The sequence below is a fragment of the Corvus moneduloides genome, chromosome 5 (genome assembly GCF_009650955.1).
Source record: "Corvus moneduloides isolate bCorMon1 chromosome 5, bCorMon1.pri, whole genome shotgun sequence".
NCBI classification, from domain to species: Eukaryota; Metazoa; Chordata; class Aves; order Passeriformes; family Corvidae; genus Corvus; species Corvus moneduloides.
Window position 1 is genome coordinate 25,133,158 of NC_045480.1, and position 19,441 is coordinate 25,152,598.

The 19,441-nt window shown below is 41.1% G+C and overlaps 1 protein-coding gene across 3 annotated transcripts in view; it reads right to left on the reverse strand.

Moving 5' to 3' along the window:
- The window catches only part of KCTD8 (potassium channel tetramerization domain containing 8), a 153,988-nt gene extending 136,513 nt beyond the window's left edge, over positions 1 to 17,475 (reverse strand). For all 3 annotated transcript variants that reach the window (XR_004240318.1, XM_032109852.1, XM_032109851.1), the window contains exon 1: positions 16,571 to 17,475. Coding sequence is in view for 2 of the 3 variants with exons in the window: in XM_032109852.1 (XP_031965743.1) it covers positions 16,571 to 17,414 (844 nt within the window). In the remaining variant the exon portion in view is untranslated. The remainder of the gene's footprint in view (positions 1 to 16,570) is intronic.
- Positions 17,476 to 19,441: the final 1,966 nt, after the last annotated feature.

Here is a 19,441-nt window from a genome sequence, read left to right on the forward strand (position 1 = left end):
AGGTATTTAATTTCTCCCAATAATGACATGTCTATTTCTTTCGTCTTCACTGCAGAATCAATTGGTATTTATTGTTATAAAAACTCCTGTCTCTTCCTTTCAGAGGATTAACTGAAGGTTTTCTTTCAAGAAGGTTGAAAATATGAACAACAGAGACACCTGCTTGTTTTAATAACCCTCTGTTTACAAGGACCTCATCCAGAAATATTGAACATTGTTTCCTAATTTTAAGTTGAACTCGAACTACAAACTTCCAGCTTTTAGCTTTCACCTATTACTGCCACATTTACTCCTCCAGAGCCCATTTGTTTCTAATCATGGTCTCCCCTCAGTCCTCATTCCACAGACCTTTTAGTTAAAATACTTCAAGTCAGCAAACTTCCAGTCTTTCAACTCACATGCAATCCAGGATTGCTTCCCAGCTCATAGGTGGATGTATGAGCCCCAGCTGTATTCCAGCACTAAACCAGCAATATCTAAGTGCACCCCAGCACCTCCCAGCTCTCCAGCACTTGGTTTTCTTGGAAAGAGAAGGAAGCTGTGTTTTCTCTCACTGACTTCTCAGTATAGACAACATATGGCTCAAAACTGTGAGGCAATCTGCTCAGAGTCTGGCTGCACTCTCAGCTCTAACTCAATACAGCTTTTCACTTGAAGTTTCTATGAATGCAGTTCCTTGGGGACAGCACTGAAAAACAGCCCCAGTTCATCTCACATCCAGCCAATGCAAGCCTGGTTCAATCAGCTTGAATAGACTTCCATTTGTACAAAGAAAAAGGGGAAAAAAAAGCATTTTTCTTTGCCCATCCATATGTGGCTCATCAAAATCCAGTCTCCCACCTGCAATTCTTTAAGCTATGTATGTAGAAGGAAACATGAAACAGAAGGATTCCGCCCCCCCCGCCCCCCGGATAAGTTAAATCAATTCCCCTGTCATGCACTAGTGCTAAGGCACTGCCATCTAGTGTGGAAAATCAATATAACAAAGAAAGGAAAAAAAACCCAAAAAACCAGATAAAGAGCATTTACAAAAAGGCAGATGAAATTCTATTGGCTTCCATCAATTTTGAATACCCACACATGATATTCACAAAATTCATCATTTCACTTTACGGAAAATCACATAATCCCTCCCTTTTAAGGAAAACCCCTGACCTGACAGGCTGCAATGGATTCCATTAGATGGTTCTGTGTCATGTCAGACAAACCCAGCAGAGCCCTTAGTCCCAGTAGCCTCATTTGGTGTAACTCTGTGAAACTAAAATTCTACAGTATTTAGTGGTAGGAATCTCTTGGTAAAAAAGAGCTTTTTCTTAATGGCCACATATTTTACTGCAAATTTACAGTTTCAAGACTTGATCCTCTAAATCACATTATATGGAAATCATTGCAACATGGCAATCTGCAAGACCAGAAAATCAGAAATTTCTGGATTTTGCCCCTTTGTGTACTAGCTGAAGATTTTCTCTTGCCTTCCAAACATTCCTGTCCATGCAGCCCCAGTTTCCTCTGTTTTGTGTCCTGTGAAATTACCTACAATTGTTCAGTGAACATGCAAAGGATTTGACCTGTTTCACTCGGACCAGCTTTGTACAGATGAAGTTAAGTACACACGACATGAGCCAATGGAGCATAGATAGGATAAATTTGCAAAAGTTGCAGAGCCTTCATAAAGACCAGTGATTATATACACCTATGTATTATTTAATATTTCTACAACTTGTTGTTATCTCTATATTACCACTGTGATGATCAAGAATTTTAAACACTTGAGTTAACACTATTGTCTACTTCTTTCCAGAACTGTAGCAAGACGGTTTTATGTTTGGCTGGTGCAGATCTTCTGTATCATCCTGAACAAAACCCTCTTTAGAATACAAGCTCTATCAATGACTGAAAGTTCACACAACACAAGTTTGTATAAAATAATTTAGGAATTCTTTCATATAGCAAGCCATACAGCAAAACAGACATTGCAACACTAAAAACATTCTAATACTCACCACGGATCAAGGAGGTATTAATTTAACTTTTGTAAAATCTACAAATTGACAACAATTATATATCATATGCCAATGTGATTCTGAGCTATACTGGTAACACCTTCTATTTCATGCAGGTTGTAAAAAGAAATAAGGTATCCTGCCAATTATTCAGCCTGTCAATAACATTATATAATAACATATATAACATTATACTTTCCACAAAGAACTTAGTTATATGTCTCCTAAGCCCCCATAATATAACTTAGTTACAATATTTAGCCAGGATATCGCAATCTAGTGGTCTTTTCTTTAAATATTTAAACTGTTACATACAGAGAGATTTATATGTGATGCATAGATTTAAGATTGATATCTTAGATTTAAGAAAATATCTGGGAATACTTTATTGCTGCATTACTATCATAGTTCCAATGTTAGTCTACAAGTAAGGGTGGAAAGAGGGCACTAAAAAGATAGTGAAACTTAGCACAGTACACACTAGGCTACTGATTCACATGATCATGTATAAGTTTCAGACTTTAACTTTAGAAATATAAAGCAGTTATCTGGTGCTCAAGATTGTGATGAAAAGTTTGTAGCTCATGATGCAGACATAAGCAAATGTAAGAGACTAATTAAAAGATGAAAGATGAACCTGAGAAGTCCTGAAGTAATGAGGCTGCCCATGAAAATCCCTGAGGGAGCAAGCTCCACAAGCCACTGCTTAGAGGCCACTGCAGCAATCAGGAAGAGGAGAAGAGACACACTGAAACCCTGTGGCTGCTGTTCCTCAGCATCCCTTCGTCGCCTCTATAAGGAAGCCATCTCCACCAAGCAAAACACAGCCAAGCCAAAGAGCTTTAAATATCGTGTCACCTAAGTTTTGACTTATATTTAATGTGGACATAGAGGGACGGACTAGCTGATGCCATCAAGACATCCAAATGTTCTCTAAGTGGATGTAGGTGAGCTCGTAACAAGGGCATCTGTACCAATCTGCCCAATCCCTCCATCAAAATAAATAGTGATGGCAATACACTGTACCTTAACAACATATGTCCCACCTAGAAGAATAACTTTTGAGAAGGAAACATATTACTAGGCATAACTGACACAATTTCATTCATATTAAAGTGTTTGACAACCTACAACTGACAAAAGAACTCACTTAAGATCTTTTTATTATGCTGCTTCTCTATGACCATGTATCTGTATTTATCTATGAGGTGTCAGTCAAAGCAAGCAATACTTCTGTTTTAGTTTGTTGACATAAGGGAATTTTTAACAGCACAAAGAACCTCCAGCTACATCACTTCACCAATCTCTTCAGTAATGGGGGAAAAGGAAGAGGAATATCCAACATTTTTTTTTTATAATCCTAGTTACTAGTGCCTCATGTTCTATTCTTACATTAAAATTTCAAGAAGGAAAAAATTCAAACTGTTGAAATATTCTAATAATTTACTAGCTTGTATTCATGCTATGCATCCATTCAGCAATGCATTTCTAACAAGTAACTCTGTATTGTTCATATTTCCTTTATTTTTTTTTTTTTTAAGTTTTCCAGGCTACCAAAATAATCCTCTTCAGCATTTTTGCAGTTGCTACATAAACTGATTCAAGCTATGCTAGGGGACAAATACAGAGGCTGAAAAACAGCAGCAAAAAATATGTCACAATAAGGGGACTCAACACTGATTAAAACCATCAAAATGGAGAGAAACCCAAAGAAATCCAAGGCAGTCTGTCACCTTTGTGAGAGATAGCACCAGAATCCCTCTGAAGAATGACAATAAAAATGATTAAAGGTTTAAACAGTGGTGATTTGCTAAATTTGTGAGAGTCCTTTCTTCAAGCAATGTGTGACCAACAACCACAGTGCTATTCAACATGCAGTTTGATGATTTTTTTCAGGTACTTTCTTAACTGTGGCCTAATTAACATTCTGTGGTTTTGAATTTGGGCCAGAAGATCCTATAAGAAACTTTATCCTGAAGCAATTGTTTCCATTCTGATAGGACACACAGATGTAAGTGAAAAGACAACATAAAGCTAAAGCTTTGAAGTTTTTGACTTTGAGAATAATCAGAATTTATAGCTTTCTAGCATCTACTTAATTGACCTGCTGCAGTTCACTTCTCCTTTCCTGAGAAGTGTTTTCAAATAGCCAATGCCAATGTAAATCACATCAGAGAAGAGAACCACGGGATAACTTAGGAGTAGTCCAACCTCCTGCTCAAAAGCACGGTCACTTAAGCACCCACACTTAGCAGAGCTTGATCCAGACAAGTCCTGAAAGCCTCAAAGGATGCAACATGCACAGCATCACTGCACAGCCTGTTCCAACACCTGACTACCATGATGGAGGAAATGTTTTGCCATTTATCAAGGAACTTTTAAGTCTATTAAGAAGCTTGAAAGCTGAGTGTTATGTGCCTACCACATGTAACATTTAACACTCTTAATTTCCTGATCCACAGTCTAAAACCATATACCTTTTTGTAGAGAAATTATGGCAACATGCTCTGGACCAGCAGGAATTATCTCGTAATTTGCAACACTCGTGCTATATGATTGCTTGATAATAGAGTAAATAGCTTTTACTAGTATTGCTTTCACTGTTACAAACTGACTTAATTAAGCAAATTAATGAATGAGAGCTAACCATTGCTAGAAATCAAGGTGAACTTCGGTAAATGTCAATTTCTGGATTGCTATACCTACGCTATAACCACAGGATAAGGAAGGAAAGAAATAAGTGAGGTTTACTGCCAGTCACAGAGGTGATAAGAAAAACTAAATTTTCCAAACCAGCAGTCTAAATTCAAATTTGTCTATCCCTGCTGCTTGCCTAGTTCTCAAAGTGCAGATGGAAATTTTCAGTAAACTTGACTGGATTTTCTGAAAATACATTCAAGATTGAAAGCATTGATTTGGAGGTCATTTTAGTCTCATATTATTCTCAAATGTGATTCATTATATGGTTCATTAAAAAGGTTAACTATTTTTGCTAGTAATCTCACTATGATGACAAAGGATAATCCTGATTCCAAAATCATGTACTAAAATATCTTCAAAAAACAAAGGATATCTTCTCAAAGTTCAGAATATTTTTACTGTGTTCAGAAAATGCAGCTAAGCAACCACCCCAGGTTCCTTCATACCTTTAAGTCTTGCATACATCATTAATATTAATTATAAATGAAACATTTTGCCATAGTCTAAAAAGCAAATAATTTTTTTCCATTTTTTTTTTATCCCAGGTTATCAATTTCTTATAACAGCTGCTTTTGTCCTTCCATAGTTTGCAGACAAATAAAGAATATTTAGATTAACTATATTAAGTTTGAGGTTACTATAGGATTTAAGCTGCTTCAGCAGCATGGTTGCAGGAACAGAAACAGTGTGCCATACCACTGCATAAATATTAGTTAGATGCAACACTGGTCTTACTGGTGCCTTTGACCAAGAACCCTTTGGTTTTCCTGCATAAAAATAACTCAATGAGTTATTTCTTGTGTGTTTTCCACTATAACAAGTTTTTGAAATTGTGTAATACCTCACCCCGACTCACTGCTCTGGCACTGAAGCAGACCTGTGATTATGGTGCCTGGCCAGAGGTCCTTGGAGGATGCAGCTCTTGGCTTATTTGCTGGTATTCACAGAGTGCAGACATGGCCCCCAGGGACACCCCCAGGGCTGCATGAGCCCTGACAGACCCACTGGGTTTCCCCAACCCACCCAGAAGCCATTCCAGATGTCCCACTTGGGATGGCAGACGCCTAGGCACAGACACTTTCCAGTTCCCCATGGCCTTACACCCACCTTGCCAAGCCCACCCAAAAGCACCATGAGCCCCACACATGCTTTTGGCAAGGGTGACCAGTGTTCAGCCTTGCTCCTAAGTCCATGTCAGACCCCTCAAATCAGAAAAGCAAAACCATCTTCTGAAGATATGGACTTGCACAGGCCATGCAGCTTTTATTCATGGCATCCCTAGAAGTGGGATTTAGGAAGGAAATGCTGCCAGAAGACAGTCACTGGGGATCTGATTAGACAGACAGCATTTAACCTAATCTCCTCTGCCACAAGCACATTCTGCTTCCTGTAATCAAATGTGATCACAGATGCAATTACTTAGGGGCATAATTCCACCAATTTAGACACCAAACTACTTCAGCTACAGGTGGAAAAATAAATACTGAAAGTAGAGGAATAAAAATGTGAGTGTTGTTATGACTAGAGGCTGAAATACTAGACAGCTAAAAGTCATATGAAGACATAAACTTAGCAGGTTATGAGGTAAAACTTCAAAAATTCCAATAATCTTCGAATATCTAAATAAGCATTTCTGAAAAGTTCGTCCCTTCTATCCTAAAGAATTACAGGGTTATTTTGAAGCCAAAGGATATCATTATCTGCTACTCCATATGTTTTGTGGGGTACAAAACCACAGAGACTGTGTCTATCTCTGTCTGTAAGATTTGGAGAGGTTATATTCATTTCCTGCATCCCCAGAAACAAATTGACAGTGTGAAGATGAGAAATTTATGTTTGCAAGCTATGACAACATTAAGATAGGGGAACAAGCACAGCTTTCTGAGGGATTGGTAACAGAGAAAATTAAAGTCTGTGGGTCCTGGGAAAGTAAAAATTCCAAGCAGGATTGCTAATTACAGTGGTCTTAGCTCCATTCCTTAAAGAGTTTTGTTTCACTCTTTAAATATGATAAGGCTTAACTACACATACAGATTCTGAAAATTCCTGCTCCAAAGAAGGGGTACTTCAAATGGGTAAGTCAGGCAGAAAGGCAGGTGTGGGATTTGATGCCAAAATTCTGAAATCAAAAGAGGACAAAAACAACCTTGCTTTAACAACAGTCACATTCTATCTTGCATCATAAATAGCTAAATTATTTTGTTCTTGCTTTTTTCTCCCTGAAGTCCATGTGGCTTCAGCAATATTGATCACATTTCTATAAAGCTGTGTAATGGTATTTTTAGAAGGACAGAATGAGTGATATTTTTATTACCAAACACTAGAAAGAGACAAAAATAGATGGAAAGGCAAGAGTAGCCATGCCTCTGCTTTGTTTCAGATCTGCTCAAAAGCCACAGCAGGCATTAACAACAGAAATAGTAACAGCTGTCTGAAAAGGACAATACTGAGAAGTGACTGCCTATAAAAGGGTGACTGTGAGAAGAAAGGGAAAGAAAATGTGTTTACTAAGAAAAACTAGCAAAAAGTGTTGTTTAGTTTTAATCTTTCTCTACTGTATTATCTACACATTACACTGATTAAATTGTTGGCACTCAATTTTACTGATATATTTTATCTGCCTTCCGGCCCTTCTGTAGTTGATTTTCATATTATTTTGTATTCATGAGTTTCAATGAGAATGAAAAAGCTTGGAATAAGAACGAGAGTGTTAAAGAATAACACTTCTCTATACACAAAATGAACATTTGTCATTGCTGTCATAGTTTTGCAGGTATGGTGGTTTTAAAGATGATTTGAGTAACAAAAGAGGGGGAATCTAATTTAATTAAACTGTTAGTAAGAGGTTATGAAGGTAACCCTTTTGCAGAAAAATTATTTGTGTAATCATGAATATATGCAATTCTGGGCCTTTTTGCTCCTATCATTAAATAAAATGAGTTTCACAGATCCCTGTGACATATATAAAATATTCACTGATACAAAGCTTTTGGAATGATAGTACACTTTTAATAACTTCTGTGGAATACAGTGACAGAGTTGTAATCCTTAAAAGAACCTCTATACATCTACACTCAATAAAATATAGAACAATTTCACTATTAACTTAAGTTGCAGGAGAATGTTTACAACAAAATGTGACAGGAGTCCCTGAGCACTAACACTTCTCTCTTTGGGAATATTTGTTAATACTAAAGAGTAAAACCCAGCAAGGATGAAAGAGAAAAGATACAAATGCATCTGAAGGTTATTGTTGTTTGCTTATCTAAAAAATAAAATATACTGACTGATTTAGTTTCTGAATAATATCTTTCTGCTAATGTAAAGAGAACATCTCTGCAAATATTAAATACAATACAACTGAATGTATGCTAGGGGAAAACTTGGAATATTTACTTTCATTTGTAAAAGTCAATTATGATGTTGATTTTTCCCCTCAGTTTCCCAGCCCACACCTTCTACCCCTGAAGAGGTGCACAGAATACCTATTTCAGTGCACTGGTTGCCACGTGTAGTTGCACTTGTAATTGAATTGTTGCCTCTGGACTGAGTTATTCACAGCATTTTTTTAAAAAAGTGTTGTACCATTCCCTTCAAAAGAAGGTACTATTATTTTTTATTCTACAAGCTGTTCTAGTTTTCTTTATTTGCTAAGTGCATGTCATTGGGACAGCAAACAGGTCAGGTACAGGGTATGTGACTGGAGCAGTACAAAGCCAACCCAGAGGCAGTGGCAGTCCCCAGAGGCAGCAGCTCCTGTCTCTGCACCTCTTTTGCTCAGAGCCTCTGCTACAGGGTTCAGGCATATTGGGAACAATGAGAAAGGGCACAACTACATTTTGACCTAGCTACTCTCAGCTGCAAGATATTGATGAAGGAATCATTGCACCAGTGGTAACTGAGAGCAGTCTTCACACTGCTTAAGGCCAGGCAGACCTCATAGCACAAAGAATGGGCAAACACTGTGTACCATATCTTTGAAGCCATATCTCCTCTTTTGTGCAACTCTGGGAAAGACAAGATATAAGTAATTTCACAAAGAAATAATATTTGAACAAAAGTTTTTAAAGCATTGTATTCAATGCTTGTTGCTAGAAACGTGAAGCTCATTAACACCACTGTGGTTTTTACTGGTGAAGTTCCCAAAATATTTAGAGATGTGATGATATGAATGGCGTTGCACCTTGCAGCAAGATGCACTCTTTAATTTAAGTATGTCTTCTGAAGCTACACTGTCAAAATGTAACAAACATGACAAGTTTAGCTACTACAATCTGATAAAATGCAACCAAAATAGATGGCATTAGTTTCTAAAGTTGCCATAAAAATTACAACTCATCACTGCTTAACTCTTGACAGGATTTTGTGTATTAAAAACAGTTATGAAACCAAATAACCACTCATGTAGTTTGAATTTCACTTTTATGTGAGGGACTAGCACAAGACTATTTGTTGCTTCAGTCCCACTGAAGTTGCAATTTTGAATGGAACTTGATTCTGAGTTTCACACACTGTTAGTCCTTACATACATGATTAGTCCCATTTAGGTCAAAGAAAACAAAAGAAAAGGAATTAATTCACTGAATATTCTTGAATTTATGTGAGGTAAAAGCTAAATTTGCAATGGCCATTATTGGCTTAAAAATAAAAAATAAAAATAATACATTTGATTTTAAATGAAAGTACTTCATCTCTGCTGATAATATTTTACACATAGCACTTTTTTCTCCTAACGTTTATTCAATATATGAGTTTTAAGTAGAGTATAAATTACTTCTTCTGAAAAAGAACATGCAGTTTGATCAAGCTGGAGTGAACAACCTCCCCAGGAAATCCATCATGAAGCATTTGATTTGCTAAAGCAAAATGAAATTTGCCTAGTAATTTTTTTTAAGAATTTTCCACTGGACTTCCAGTGGCTCAGTTTATAAAAGAGCTATGATTTGACTGGCATTAGTACTCCACATGCTTTAAGAAATAAAGGTCTTGTAAGGAGAAATGAAAGAAAATCATCCTTAGATATGAAAATAACATCAGTTTGTTGGGTTAGGATCTTAGCTGGTATTGTGCCTCCAACTTTCTTCAATCATAGTCAAATAACCACCAACCAAATAACCAGTCTGGAGTGTGAAAAAGCCGTGCAAACATGACCCTGGCCAGCTTAACTCTGTTACAGACTTCTTACATGACTCTAGCAGTAAAGTACTCCAAAACTGGAGACAGAAAATCTGAAGAAAAATCTGAGAGCAAATGCAGAGCAGAGCTGCGCCGTTCGCCTCTCCTGCAGTGTGTGACACCCAGGATCTGCCGAGTTGCTGAGACAATGTAGGGCAATGCTGAGCTGGCTGCAAGCTCCACTAAGCACCACAGCAGCCTCGAGCTGCTCAGGACCCCAGCGGGGCGAGATGGATGCACACCACCCTGTGCACTTTCCTTCTCGACCCATCTGGGTATTCAGAGCTTGCCCTTAAACTGGGAACACACCAGAAGATGACTGATTGCTTCTGGCCGCGTTGTCCAGGCCATGCTGGTGTTCAGGTGGACCAGGAAGAGCCTCTCCTGTGCCTCTTCTCTCCTCGCACCCACAGAATCTTGCTTTTGACCTCCAAGAGAACTGCCTGAGGAGTTTTTTCTGGAGACCTGTGTTAAAATGTGGAACTATGGCAGGAAATGGGATAATGTGACAATCAATAAACTCCCTCTTGGTGCAAATCTTTGTGAATTTTTGTTTGCCACACAAATTCTCACCAGAGTATAATGAATGTGGTATTTGCAACAAAGGAGAAGACCAGCCATAGTGAAATACCAGCCATATCATAGTGAGAGAGCAAACATATTGCAAAATGTTTTATTAGCAGTAATATTTTAATTTTAAATCATCTGCCTGGAACAATATTCAAAGGAAAGCTTTTGTATGCATAACTTCTGTGCTTGAACAGTGGATAACTAGAATTTCATGTTGACACTAAAGAAAAAATAAAATATGATTTGCTCATCTTACTATGGAAAAATAAACATTTCCCTGCAACTACTGTCATAAATCCTTGAAAATCTATGAAATGATCTGACACCAAGGAGCGGTTTTCCTGCAAAATACTACAGATCCAGCAAAGTCAGCTTTTCTAACACTGTCACTTTTTTCCCCAAGTAATCCACAAGAAGTATCAATCTGGGATAGTATCAAAACCAATGTGTTTCCATTTCCTGACATCAGAAATAAGAGCTGCTCCCATCAATTCTTATTCCTTATCTGGCATTGATCCTAGTACATAATATCCAGGATACTTGATTTTCTTAGTTAATCTCTGATTATATTTTTAAAATCCCACACAAAATTTTTAACACTCAGCTCTAAATATTAAAAAGGCTCCACAATACTTAAAAATATGATTTTACTGTAGTAAGACCAGAAACTGGAGACAATTGATAGAATGTGATCACAAATCATTGTATTGAGTTATGCTTATTTTGATTGAAGTGTAAAAAAATCAAGAGGTTCCTGGCATAGTTTTTCACTGCAGCAGTGTCTTAATACCATCTTTAGAGGAATGCAGGTTATTTTCATTATTTATTAAAAAGTCAAATTTTTTCAAAGTTCTTTTTAATCTCATATTTTAAAATAATCCTGAAATAAAGTCTATTGGTTGAAATGATGACTAACATCAGAATACCAGTTTCAATAGACTGGATTATCACATGTTATATCAAGTGGCAGCATAAGAATAATAGTCTCATATTAGTAATTATGACTGCACACTTTGGTTCGTCCCTTTGCATTCAGGAACATATATTTTGGAAGAATGACAAGATAAGGATCAGTCTATTCTTTATTTATTTTTAAGCTGCATTAAGAGTTGAGCTGGAATCATAAGAAAGAATATCCTAAAGTTCTGCATCGGTTTTCCAAAGCCAAAGGACTGCCAACAAAATATCTCTTTAAAGGGCTTTGCTCAATAGTCCTGTCAGAAACAACATTTCTAGATTGTGATACTGTTAGAAGTCTGAAGCTTTTCTACACAGTGCTTGTGATACTGATTTAATCCTTCACATCATCCTGCCCCACCTGTACTCTTTGAGGCACTAGTTCAGGTTCAAAGTAAATTGTCCAAATTTATCTCCATGTGTCATGGAGAAGTAATACCCTTCTCTTTTTTATCTTGGTCTCCTTTTTCTCCTCAATGTCTTACATATATTTAATCCAGATTAAAAAATATAGCACAAATACACTCCACATATTAAAAACTCTACGAAAGATGCAGCCAATCATGGAGAACAGCTTGACAAGGTCACAGTAACCACTTGCAGGATGGCTTTCACACCACTCTACCCGCGAAAGAGCAGATTAGGGTTATCTGCTGACCCCCCAACCCCTCACTATCCCAGTAGGATACTGAACTGGATTTGGCACTTACAGAGCAACTAACACCTCAAAGTATTTTACATGCAGTGACACAAACAATGTTGGTTAGGTTTCATTGTTGTTGTTGGGTGGGGTTTTTTGGGGGGGTTGCTGGTATCATTTTGTTTGAGTTTGGGGTTTTGTTTTGTCAAAATACCATATTGTCTCCTAAAACTTCATTGCTTCCAACTGCTTATTCCCCATCTGATTACAAAATTATTATCACTTGATTATGACAATTTCCACAGCATCCAATGTAATCTCAGAGTGCTGTGATTTCAAGTGGAAAATAAGCACCATAAATCCATGCTAATGTCACCTGTGACAAAACAAAAACAAGAGAAAAGGAAAACAGAAACTGTCATAGGTGAAACAGGAGTGTCAACATAAGAAAGCACGTCAAGTTTTCAGGAAATATTACTGTATTCTTCTTATAATAAAGATGTCAGTTCAGCACAGTAAGCTTTCAGTTGAGCACAATACTCTCAACACCCCTAAGTCACATTGCATAGCAGATGTTAAATGTAAAATCCATTAGGACCAATTAGATTCTACAGAAGAAAAAAACTAGTGATAGCATGCACAGGCAGTCTTGCATTACACAACAGTACTGAGAGATACCATGAACCACCAAAAAAAAAATCCCCCAAAAAACATTAAACATGTAAATTTCACCCTTTTCTCTCCAAGATGTCAGCTAACAGAAGACATGTTACAGTGCTTGCAGCCACAGGAAGAAGCAAGGTCTCCTGTCTCCAGTTAAAAGGAACTTTTGTGAAGGTCATAACCTATTGCATATCAACAGGTAATTAATTAATCCTCTATGGCAGTGAGAAACTAAGCAGCAGAGGAGTTTGAGCATCCTTCCCAAATTGCAAACGCATTTCATGTTACACTAACCAAGTCATCCTCGTGTACTAAGGTGAGAGTGTTAATAGCATGGAGCCAAAAAAAAAAAAAACCAAAAACAAAAACAAAAAGAAAAAAGTTTGTGGTACTCTCTGATAGAGCCTTTTCATTACCACATAGAAGTTTACTCCTTTAACTGACCATTAAGAGACAGAGACAGGATTTTTAATGGACATATGTAACAAGTCTATGAGCACTTTTCAGGACTAAGCCACCAGTGCAAGGTACAGGCTAAATTCTGGCCATGTACTAACTGTGTAGACAAATTAATCTGTCATTGCATACATGATAGCTCAATAGCCCTACTGGGGGCAGAGAACTTAATATTTCTTTTATAGGATGTATACATACTAAGAAGGAAAGTCTGGTTTTGTATTTGTCATAACACGTTGCCAAAGGCTGAAGTATTATTTCCTGGTAAGCAGTTTCAAACAACCTCTGGTTCTCCAATCAGAATTAGTCTGCAACAACTCATCCATCCCTAGATATTAAACAGCTCATAAATGAGTTAAATACGTATGCAGTATTCCAGGTGAATTTGATCTTCCAGAATGTTTAAGAATATAAAGTAATTTACAATTTTTTAGAAAAGTGATAATCATTTCAACTCAAAAAACCTACCAGATTTTGAAAGATTCTAGAAACAGACCTGAAATATATTTCACAAGCCACAGATTAACCTTTGTCTTTCTTTAGTAGGTCCTGGGGAGAAACTCATTCAACTACTTATGACCTAAGAAAATGGACAGAATGAATATATCCTCATGTATGTTTCCAATCATTTTCCTATCTACCATTACTAGGAAACAGAATTGTCCACAGTCCTCAGGAGAAACGGTGAAAAAGAAGTTTATGTGACTGCTATGGATTTTAATACAGTTGCTGTTGGTTGCAGATGCTCATGCTGTGAATAACAAATGCAAATGCAGGTATAGTTTTTTCCAGTGGGATATAAAACTAGGTTTCTTCTTTGCCAGCACCAAATTAAGTCTCAGGCACTGTCCAAAACTGGAATAGGCTCCCTAAAGTCTTTTGTCTTGATATTTTTTTGCCTGTAAGACACAGTGCTGGGTTGGACATGAGCTCTTGAAATCAGCAACTTCCCATCTAAAACTGCTTCCTTTTTGGGGTTCATGGGACATTTGGCAAGGAATAAATTGAAAAGCAACTGCTCTTTTCTTTGTGTATTAAGCTCTGCTTGTGAGCAAGGAAGGAACACGGCCCTTGCTAATGCTGTTGGAGAGCCTACAACCACCAGCCCTGATCCCTCTTCCCACTCCTGGTGCAGAGCATTAAGGCTTTGAAGGTTTGCTCTCCCTTTGCTGGATTCTTGTGCAGCTGTCAGGCAAGGCAACAGCACACACACAATCCATCCAGGGCATATCATAATTATTATTATAACAAAGTGTTATTTTATCAACAGTCTCCATCAATTGGACATCTAGTCAGACTAAAAAAAAGACAACAAAAAAAACTAAAGCATTTACTTCAGGCACTGTTTCACATGTTTCTGTTCCCATTTCAGTTATTTCTTAAGTGTTGTTTCCATCTTGCTATATTTCAGAGAAATGTATCTGATCATACAACGATGTATAAAGTCATTATATGAAAAGGTTTCTAAATGCATAACAAGCAATCAAAATGAAAATATGCTTAACATGTTTTCAGCCTACTTTTATCTTAGCCATTGTTTTGCATTCAGAAGTAAAACAAAACAACACCTCACCCAAAAAATTAAGCAAAACCATAAATTTTAGTTAACTGTATCAATTTAAATAATTAACTAACTGTTTTACTTTTCACAACATCAGAAGCTTGAAGACTAAAAACCAAAACAAAAATCATGACATACAACATCCAGTTCCTCCCTGGCATTATTCCACATAAATCAGTGGTATTACACTGGAGATTAATTTACAACACTGATGTGAATTAGAGGTCTGTTCTATACAGCAACCTCATCACAACATACACACAAAAAAATAACCAAAACATTATGAGCATCACAAATGCACAGAAAAAATTACGCACTTTCAAATCTATTTCTAAGCAAACAGTACATACTATTTCAATAAGGAATTTTTACTATTTAGAAAATAATTATGCTAAATTTTCTGAGAAAGAAGGTTTCATAATTATGTAAAATACTTGATAGAATTCCACCCAGGAGAATGTGAAGCTCCTCTAGAGCTCAGTTTCCACATATCCTATTGAAATATGACCAGTGATAAGTTATGCAATGAATCTTCAAACACTGTTTTAATCCAGTTTCAAAGATTGATCTGAGTACTCAAGTCTGCTCAGCAAAGGGCAGTCACCACCTATACAATACACATCAATGTAAACTAATGAATTTCTCCTCCCAGTAGAAAACCATTCATCTTTCCCTCCTCTATTAAATACTGTGCCTAAGTTCAGTTTTGCTGGGCAAACAGGTTGCTTCTGTTGAGCTGCCTTACTAGTGAAGTTAGTTAGAGGCTGTATCTCCCACCTCACCACAGAGGCAGGCAGATGCTCTGCCAGTTCATCCCTTCTTTGCTCAGGGAGCTCGAGACCGCACAGAGGCAGGAGAAGAAAGAAGTGAATACAGAACACCTCTCTCTTCCAGCGGCTCGCTCGACTCTCAAACACATCTGTAATGTTTAAGGCTGCCTCTGCCTTTCAAAGACAAATCTCTGCCAGGGGATGGTGTTCTCCATCCAGCTGCGGTTTCATGACCCGAACCCGCTGCTCAGCCAGTGCCCTACATAGCACTACATACTTTGCCAGATTGAAACTCATCCGTCATCGCTCGGTTTTCCTATCTGCGAGTGACCCGAAACCTTTAAGGCTACCCACAGCCGACCAGTGAAGTTGCTTAGGAGCTGTGTGCTGGCTACGGAGTGGTTTATTTTCTCTTTTCCAATTTTCGTCTGCCTTGGAGCCAGACTCTTTCTTGCTCCTTGGGAAGTTGGCTGTGCCCTCGCTGCCCCTTCCCTCACGGGGACCGTGCCCAGGCGCAGTGCGCTCACTTGAAGGAAACGCAGCGATAAAATATTAAAGCCCTTCCTTGCTCGGGGATCTCTGCGCCGCCTCGCTAGCGGGGAGCACCGCGACCCTCCGCGAGGGAGCCGGAGCCGCGCCCGCCCCGCCCCGCGCACCGCGCCCGCCCAGCGGGGCAGGGACACCCCCCGGGACCGTAGCCCCCCGATCCGTAACCAGCGACACTTTCCCCGGGACACCCCGACACATGGGGGCTGGCTCTCCCCTCGGCACTGAAAGGCGGGAGCAGCCCAGGCTGCCCCACGGAGTGTGTGTGGGGAAATACTCCCACGCCGAGCTCCGGACGGGGCATTTTAGGCAGTCCTGTCCCTCCCCCACAACGCGCAAAATGAAATTTGAACTATGGCGGTGCCAGAGCGGAGTGAGGGGAAAGGGGGCAGCCCCCAACTCTCTCCAGCTACATGTTGCTTTGGGACAGCAAGGGCTGAGGGTTGCGGCTGTACTTAAGGGTACACCGCCATGCACCCGCCGGGGACGGGGACGAGGGGGACGACACCGGGGCGCGGGCAGCACTTACTGAAGAAGATGTATTCGGTATAGCTGCTCCAGATCTTGTCATCCCTGTACTGATTGATGAAGGCGGCGGTGCCGGTGGAGTTGCAAGCCACCATGTGGAAGCCCGCCTCGGAGAGCCGGTCGAAGGCTTGTTCCAGGTAGGTGAATTTGAGGTAAAAGCGGGAGGTGTACTTCTCGGGGGGCCGGTCGGGGTCACGGCTCTCGTTGAGGGTCTCTCCGAAGACCTCCTTGGCCAGGGCGATCCTACCGCACACCATGATGCGGGCGACGCGGCGGAACTTGGCGTCCGCCTGGTTGTCCCGCACCGTGGTGTAGGAGCCGCGGTAGCCCACGGTGAGGAAGCCCGAGCGCTTGTCCAGCGCCGCCCGCTGAAGCCGGTCGCTGCTGCCCTGCGAGTTGCTATCCTCCAGGTCGCTCTGGCAGCCCTCGTCGTTGAGCGAGCTCTGCTTGGTGACCTTGGGCGACAGCAGCTTCACCAGGTCGCCCAGCTGGAAGTACTCGGCCTCCCGCAGGAGCCGTTCCTTCTCGGGGAAGTGCTCGGGCAGCGCCAGCTGCTTGTCCCGCAGGTAATCCAGCACGTACCTGAAGAGGAAGCCGTCGCGGTCGATGAAGAAGCGAGCCCGGCTGTCCCTGGGCAGCTGCCGGGCCGCTGCCGGGCCGCCCCGGCACGGGGAGAACATGGTGGCCAGCGTGCTGTCCGGGACGCTGAGCAGCGTGGAGTGCCTCGTCACGTACACCTGGCCCCCCACATTCAGCTCCACCACCTCGGGGAACGGCGAGCCCGACGGCCCCGATACCATATCGCTGATGGGCAGGATGCTGCCGCCCGCCTCCTTCAAAGCCATGGCTGCGAGCGGGCGGCCGCGAAGGAGGGTCTCCCTCCTAAAAAAGCCGGCCTCCCTCCACCCCTCCTTCCCTCCCTCCCTCCCTCCCTCCCTCCTCCTCCTCCTCCTCCTCCTCCTCCTCCTCCTCCTTCTTCTCCTCCTTCTCCTGCTTCCCCCGCCGCCCGGCGCGCCCGGAAGCGCCTGGACGGAGCCGCTGCTCCGCCGCCCTCCGGCGCGGCAGCGGGCGGCAGGACCCCGGCCCGGGCGTCCCCTCGCTGCCCCGGCGGCGGGACGGGCTGGGCCGGGCTGGGCTCTGGGCTGGCCCGGCCCGGCGCGACCCGACCCGAGCGCCCCCCGGCCCTGCCTGCTCCGCCCGGCGGGGCGCGGGGCCCGCAGCCGCGCTGGCCTCGGGGCCGAGCGGCCGCCGGAGCCGGCTGCCACTTGGCAAAGCGCTGCCGCGCTGCCAGGCTCGGCCCAGGGAAGAGCCAAGCCCCTGCCCGGCTCCTCCCCTCGCTTTGGCTGACTGGCTTCGGTTTGAAATTATTTTTTTTCCCCCCCATGAAAATCTCCGAGCCTCCCCCAAATGCCTCTGCCTCTCTTACACTGTCGCTCCGGTCGACACTTGCAGTGCTAGAATGATGGTCATCCTTCCAAGAGTAGCATCCAGCAGGATGCATATGACAGCATTTTCCCCCATCTTCTTTCTATCAGCATGCCTTTAATATGAGTGAAGAGGACTTTTGATTGAGGGCACAGAAGAAACCAGCGTTCAGCTGTGTTGGTGGCACAAATGTAATGGGTCCTGGTGGGACACAAATGCTGTATTTGATATTGTGAGGCTTTACAGTGGCAGGGCACACTGGGATCTTGATTTTCAGAGAAGCTAAACATGTTCTCTATCTTGACTATGGAATTGGGGTGATTCAGAGCAGAAAAAAAGTCAGCTGCCTTTAGGATCCAGATGACAGACACTGATTTGGAACACATTAGTGTCTGGATTCTTGGCTGTGAAGCACCTCAATTTGTACTCTATTTAAGCAGTAGAGGTTTTAGTTTTTATTTATTTGTTTCTAGCGAGAGCCACAGCTCACCTGCATCCAGATTTCTGATGCATGTATTTGCAGGCTGTGCTGCTGGAATATATTAGAGCCCAGATTTGTGCTCATGCATTGGCTGAGAGATGTACAATTGCATTTGCCAGTGAAAACCAAGGTCTAAACCTGACTGCATTTCTCTGACTACCAGTGCCAGGTCTAAGCGTGACTGTTAAGCTGGGTAGTTCATACATGGGAACATTTTAGCTTTGTTTTTTTTATAATCCTTTAAATGCTAACAGTTCAACCATTAATTATGCCACATAGGCAGGAGCCCAACTTGTTCTTCATTTAAACAAGGGTGACTTCAGGCCTGGGGGTAAAAGTCATCAGTTCGCAGGTGGATAGCTGCAGTCTGTCACTTCCTCACTGGTGTGCTGTGATCAAGATGACCAGTCATGCAAAGCTTGGTCAAGGTCTTTAAACCAGTAGTGAAGACTTCTCTGCTTTAAAGCAGTAACATACACATATCTACAGCACTTCATCTGACCTGTCTGTGATAACTCTTTCAGGGTAGAAGGGATCTGTCCATGGTGCTACTTTCCTCACTCCATTTGCTATAGACTAACCCTAAATCTGTGTTTAGAGAGAAGTCCTTTAGCTCTTACATGGCTAGTGGTAGGGGAGGCACATCCACCCCCCACCCACTGGGTTGAGAGTGTTGGCCAGACTGAGAAAAGACTCCTAGAAATCTAGATGTGTTGTGCTTCAAACGTAAGAATTTTGTGGAAGTTAAGGGTCATGCAAACAAATGTACAGGAAAGATTTCAGGAAAGATTTCTGCAGTGCCCCTCCTTGACCACTTAACCACTTACTGAAACCAGTTATTAGTTTTGACAAAAGAGATAACTGTAAGAAACCAAGTAATATTTTGTCTCTTTCCTTGTTTATTTTCTTTGAAATGGTCTTAAAGGCCAGAAAAAACATTCAAACTGCTGGGCAAGAAGGCAGGAC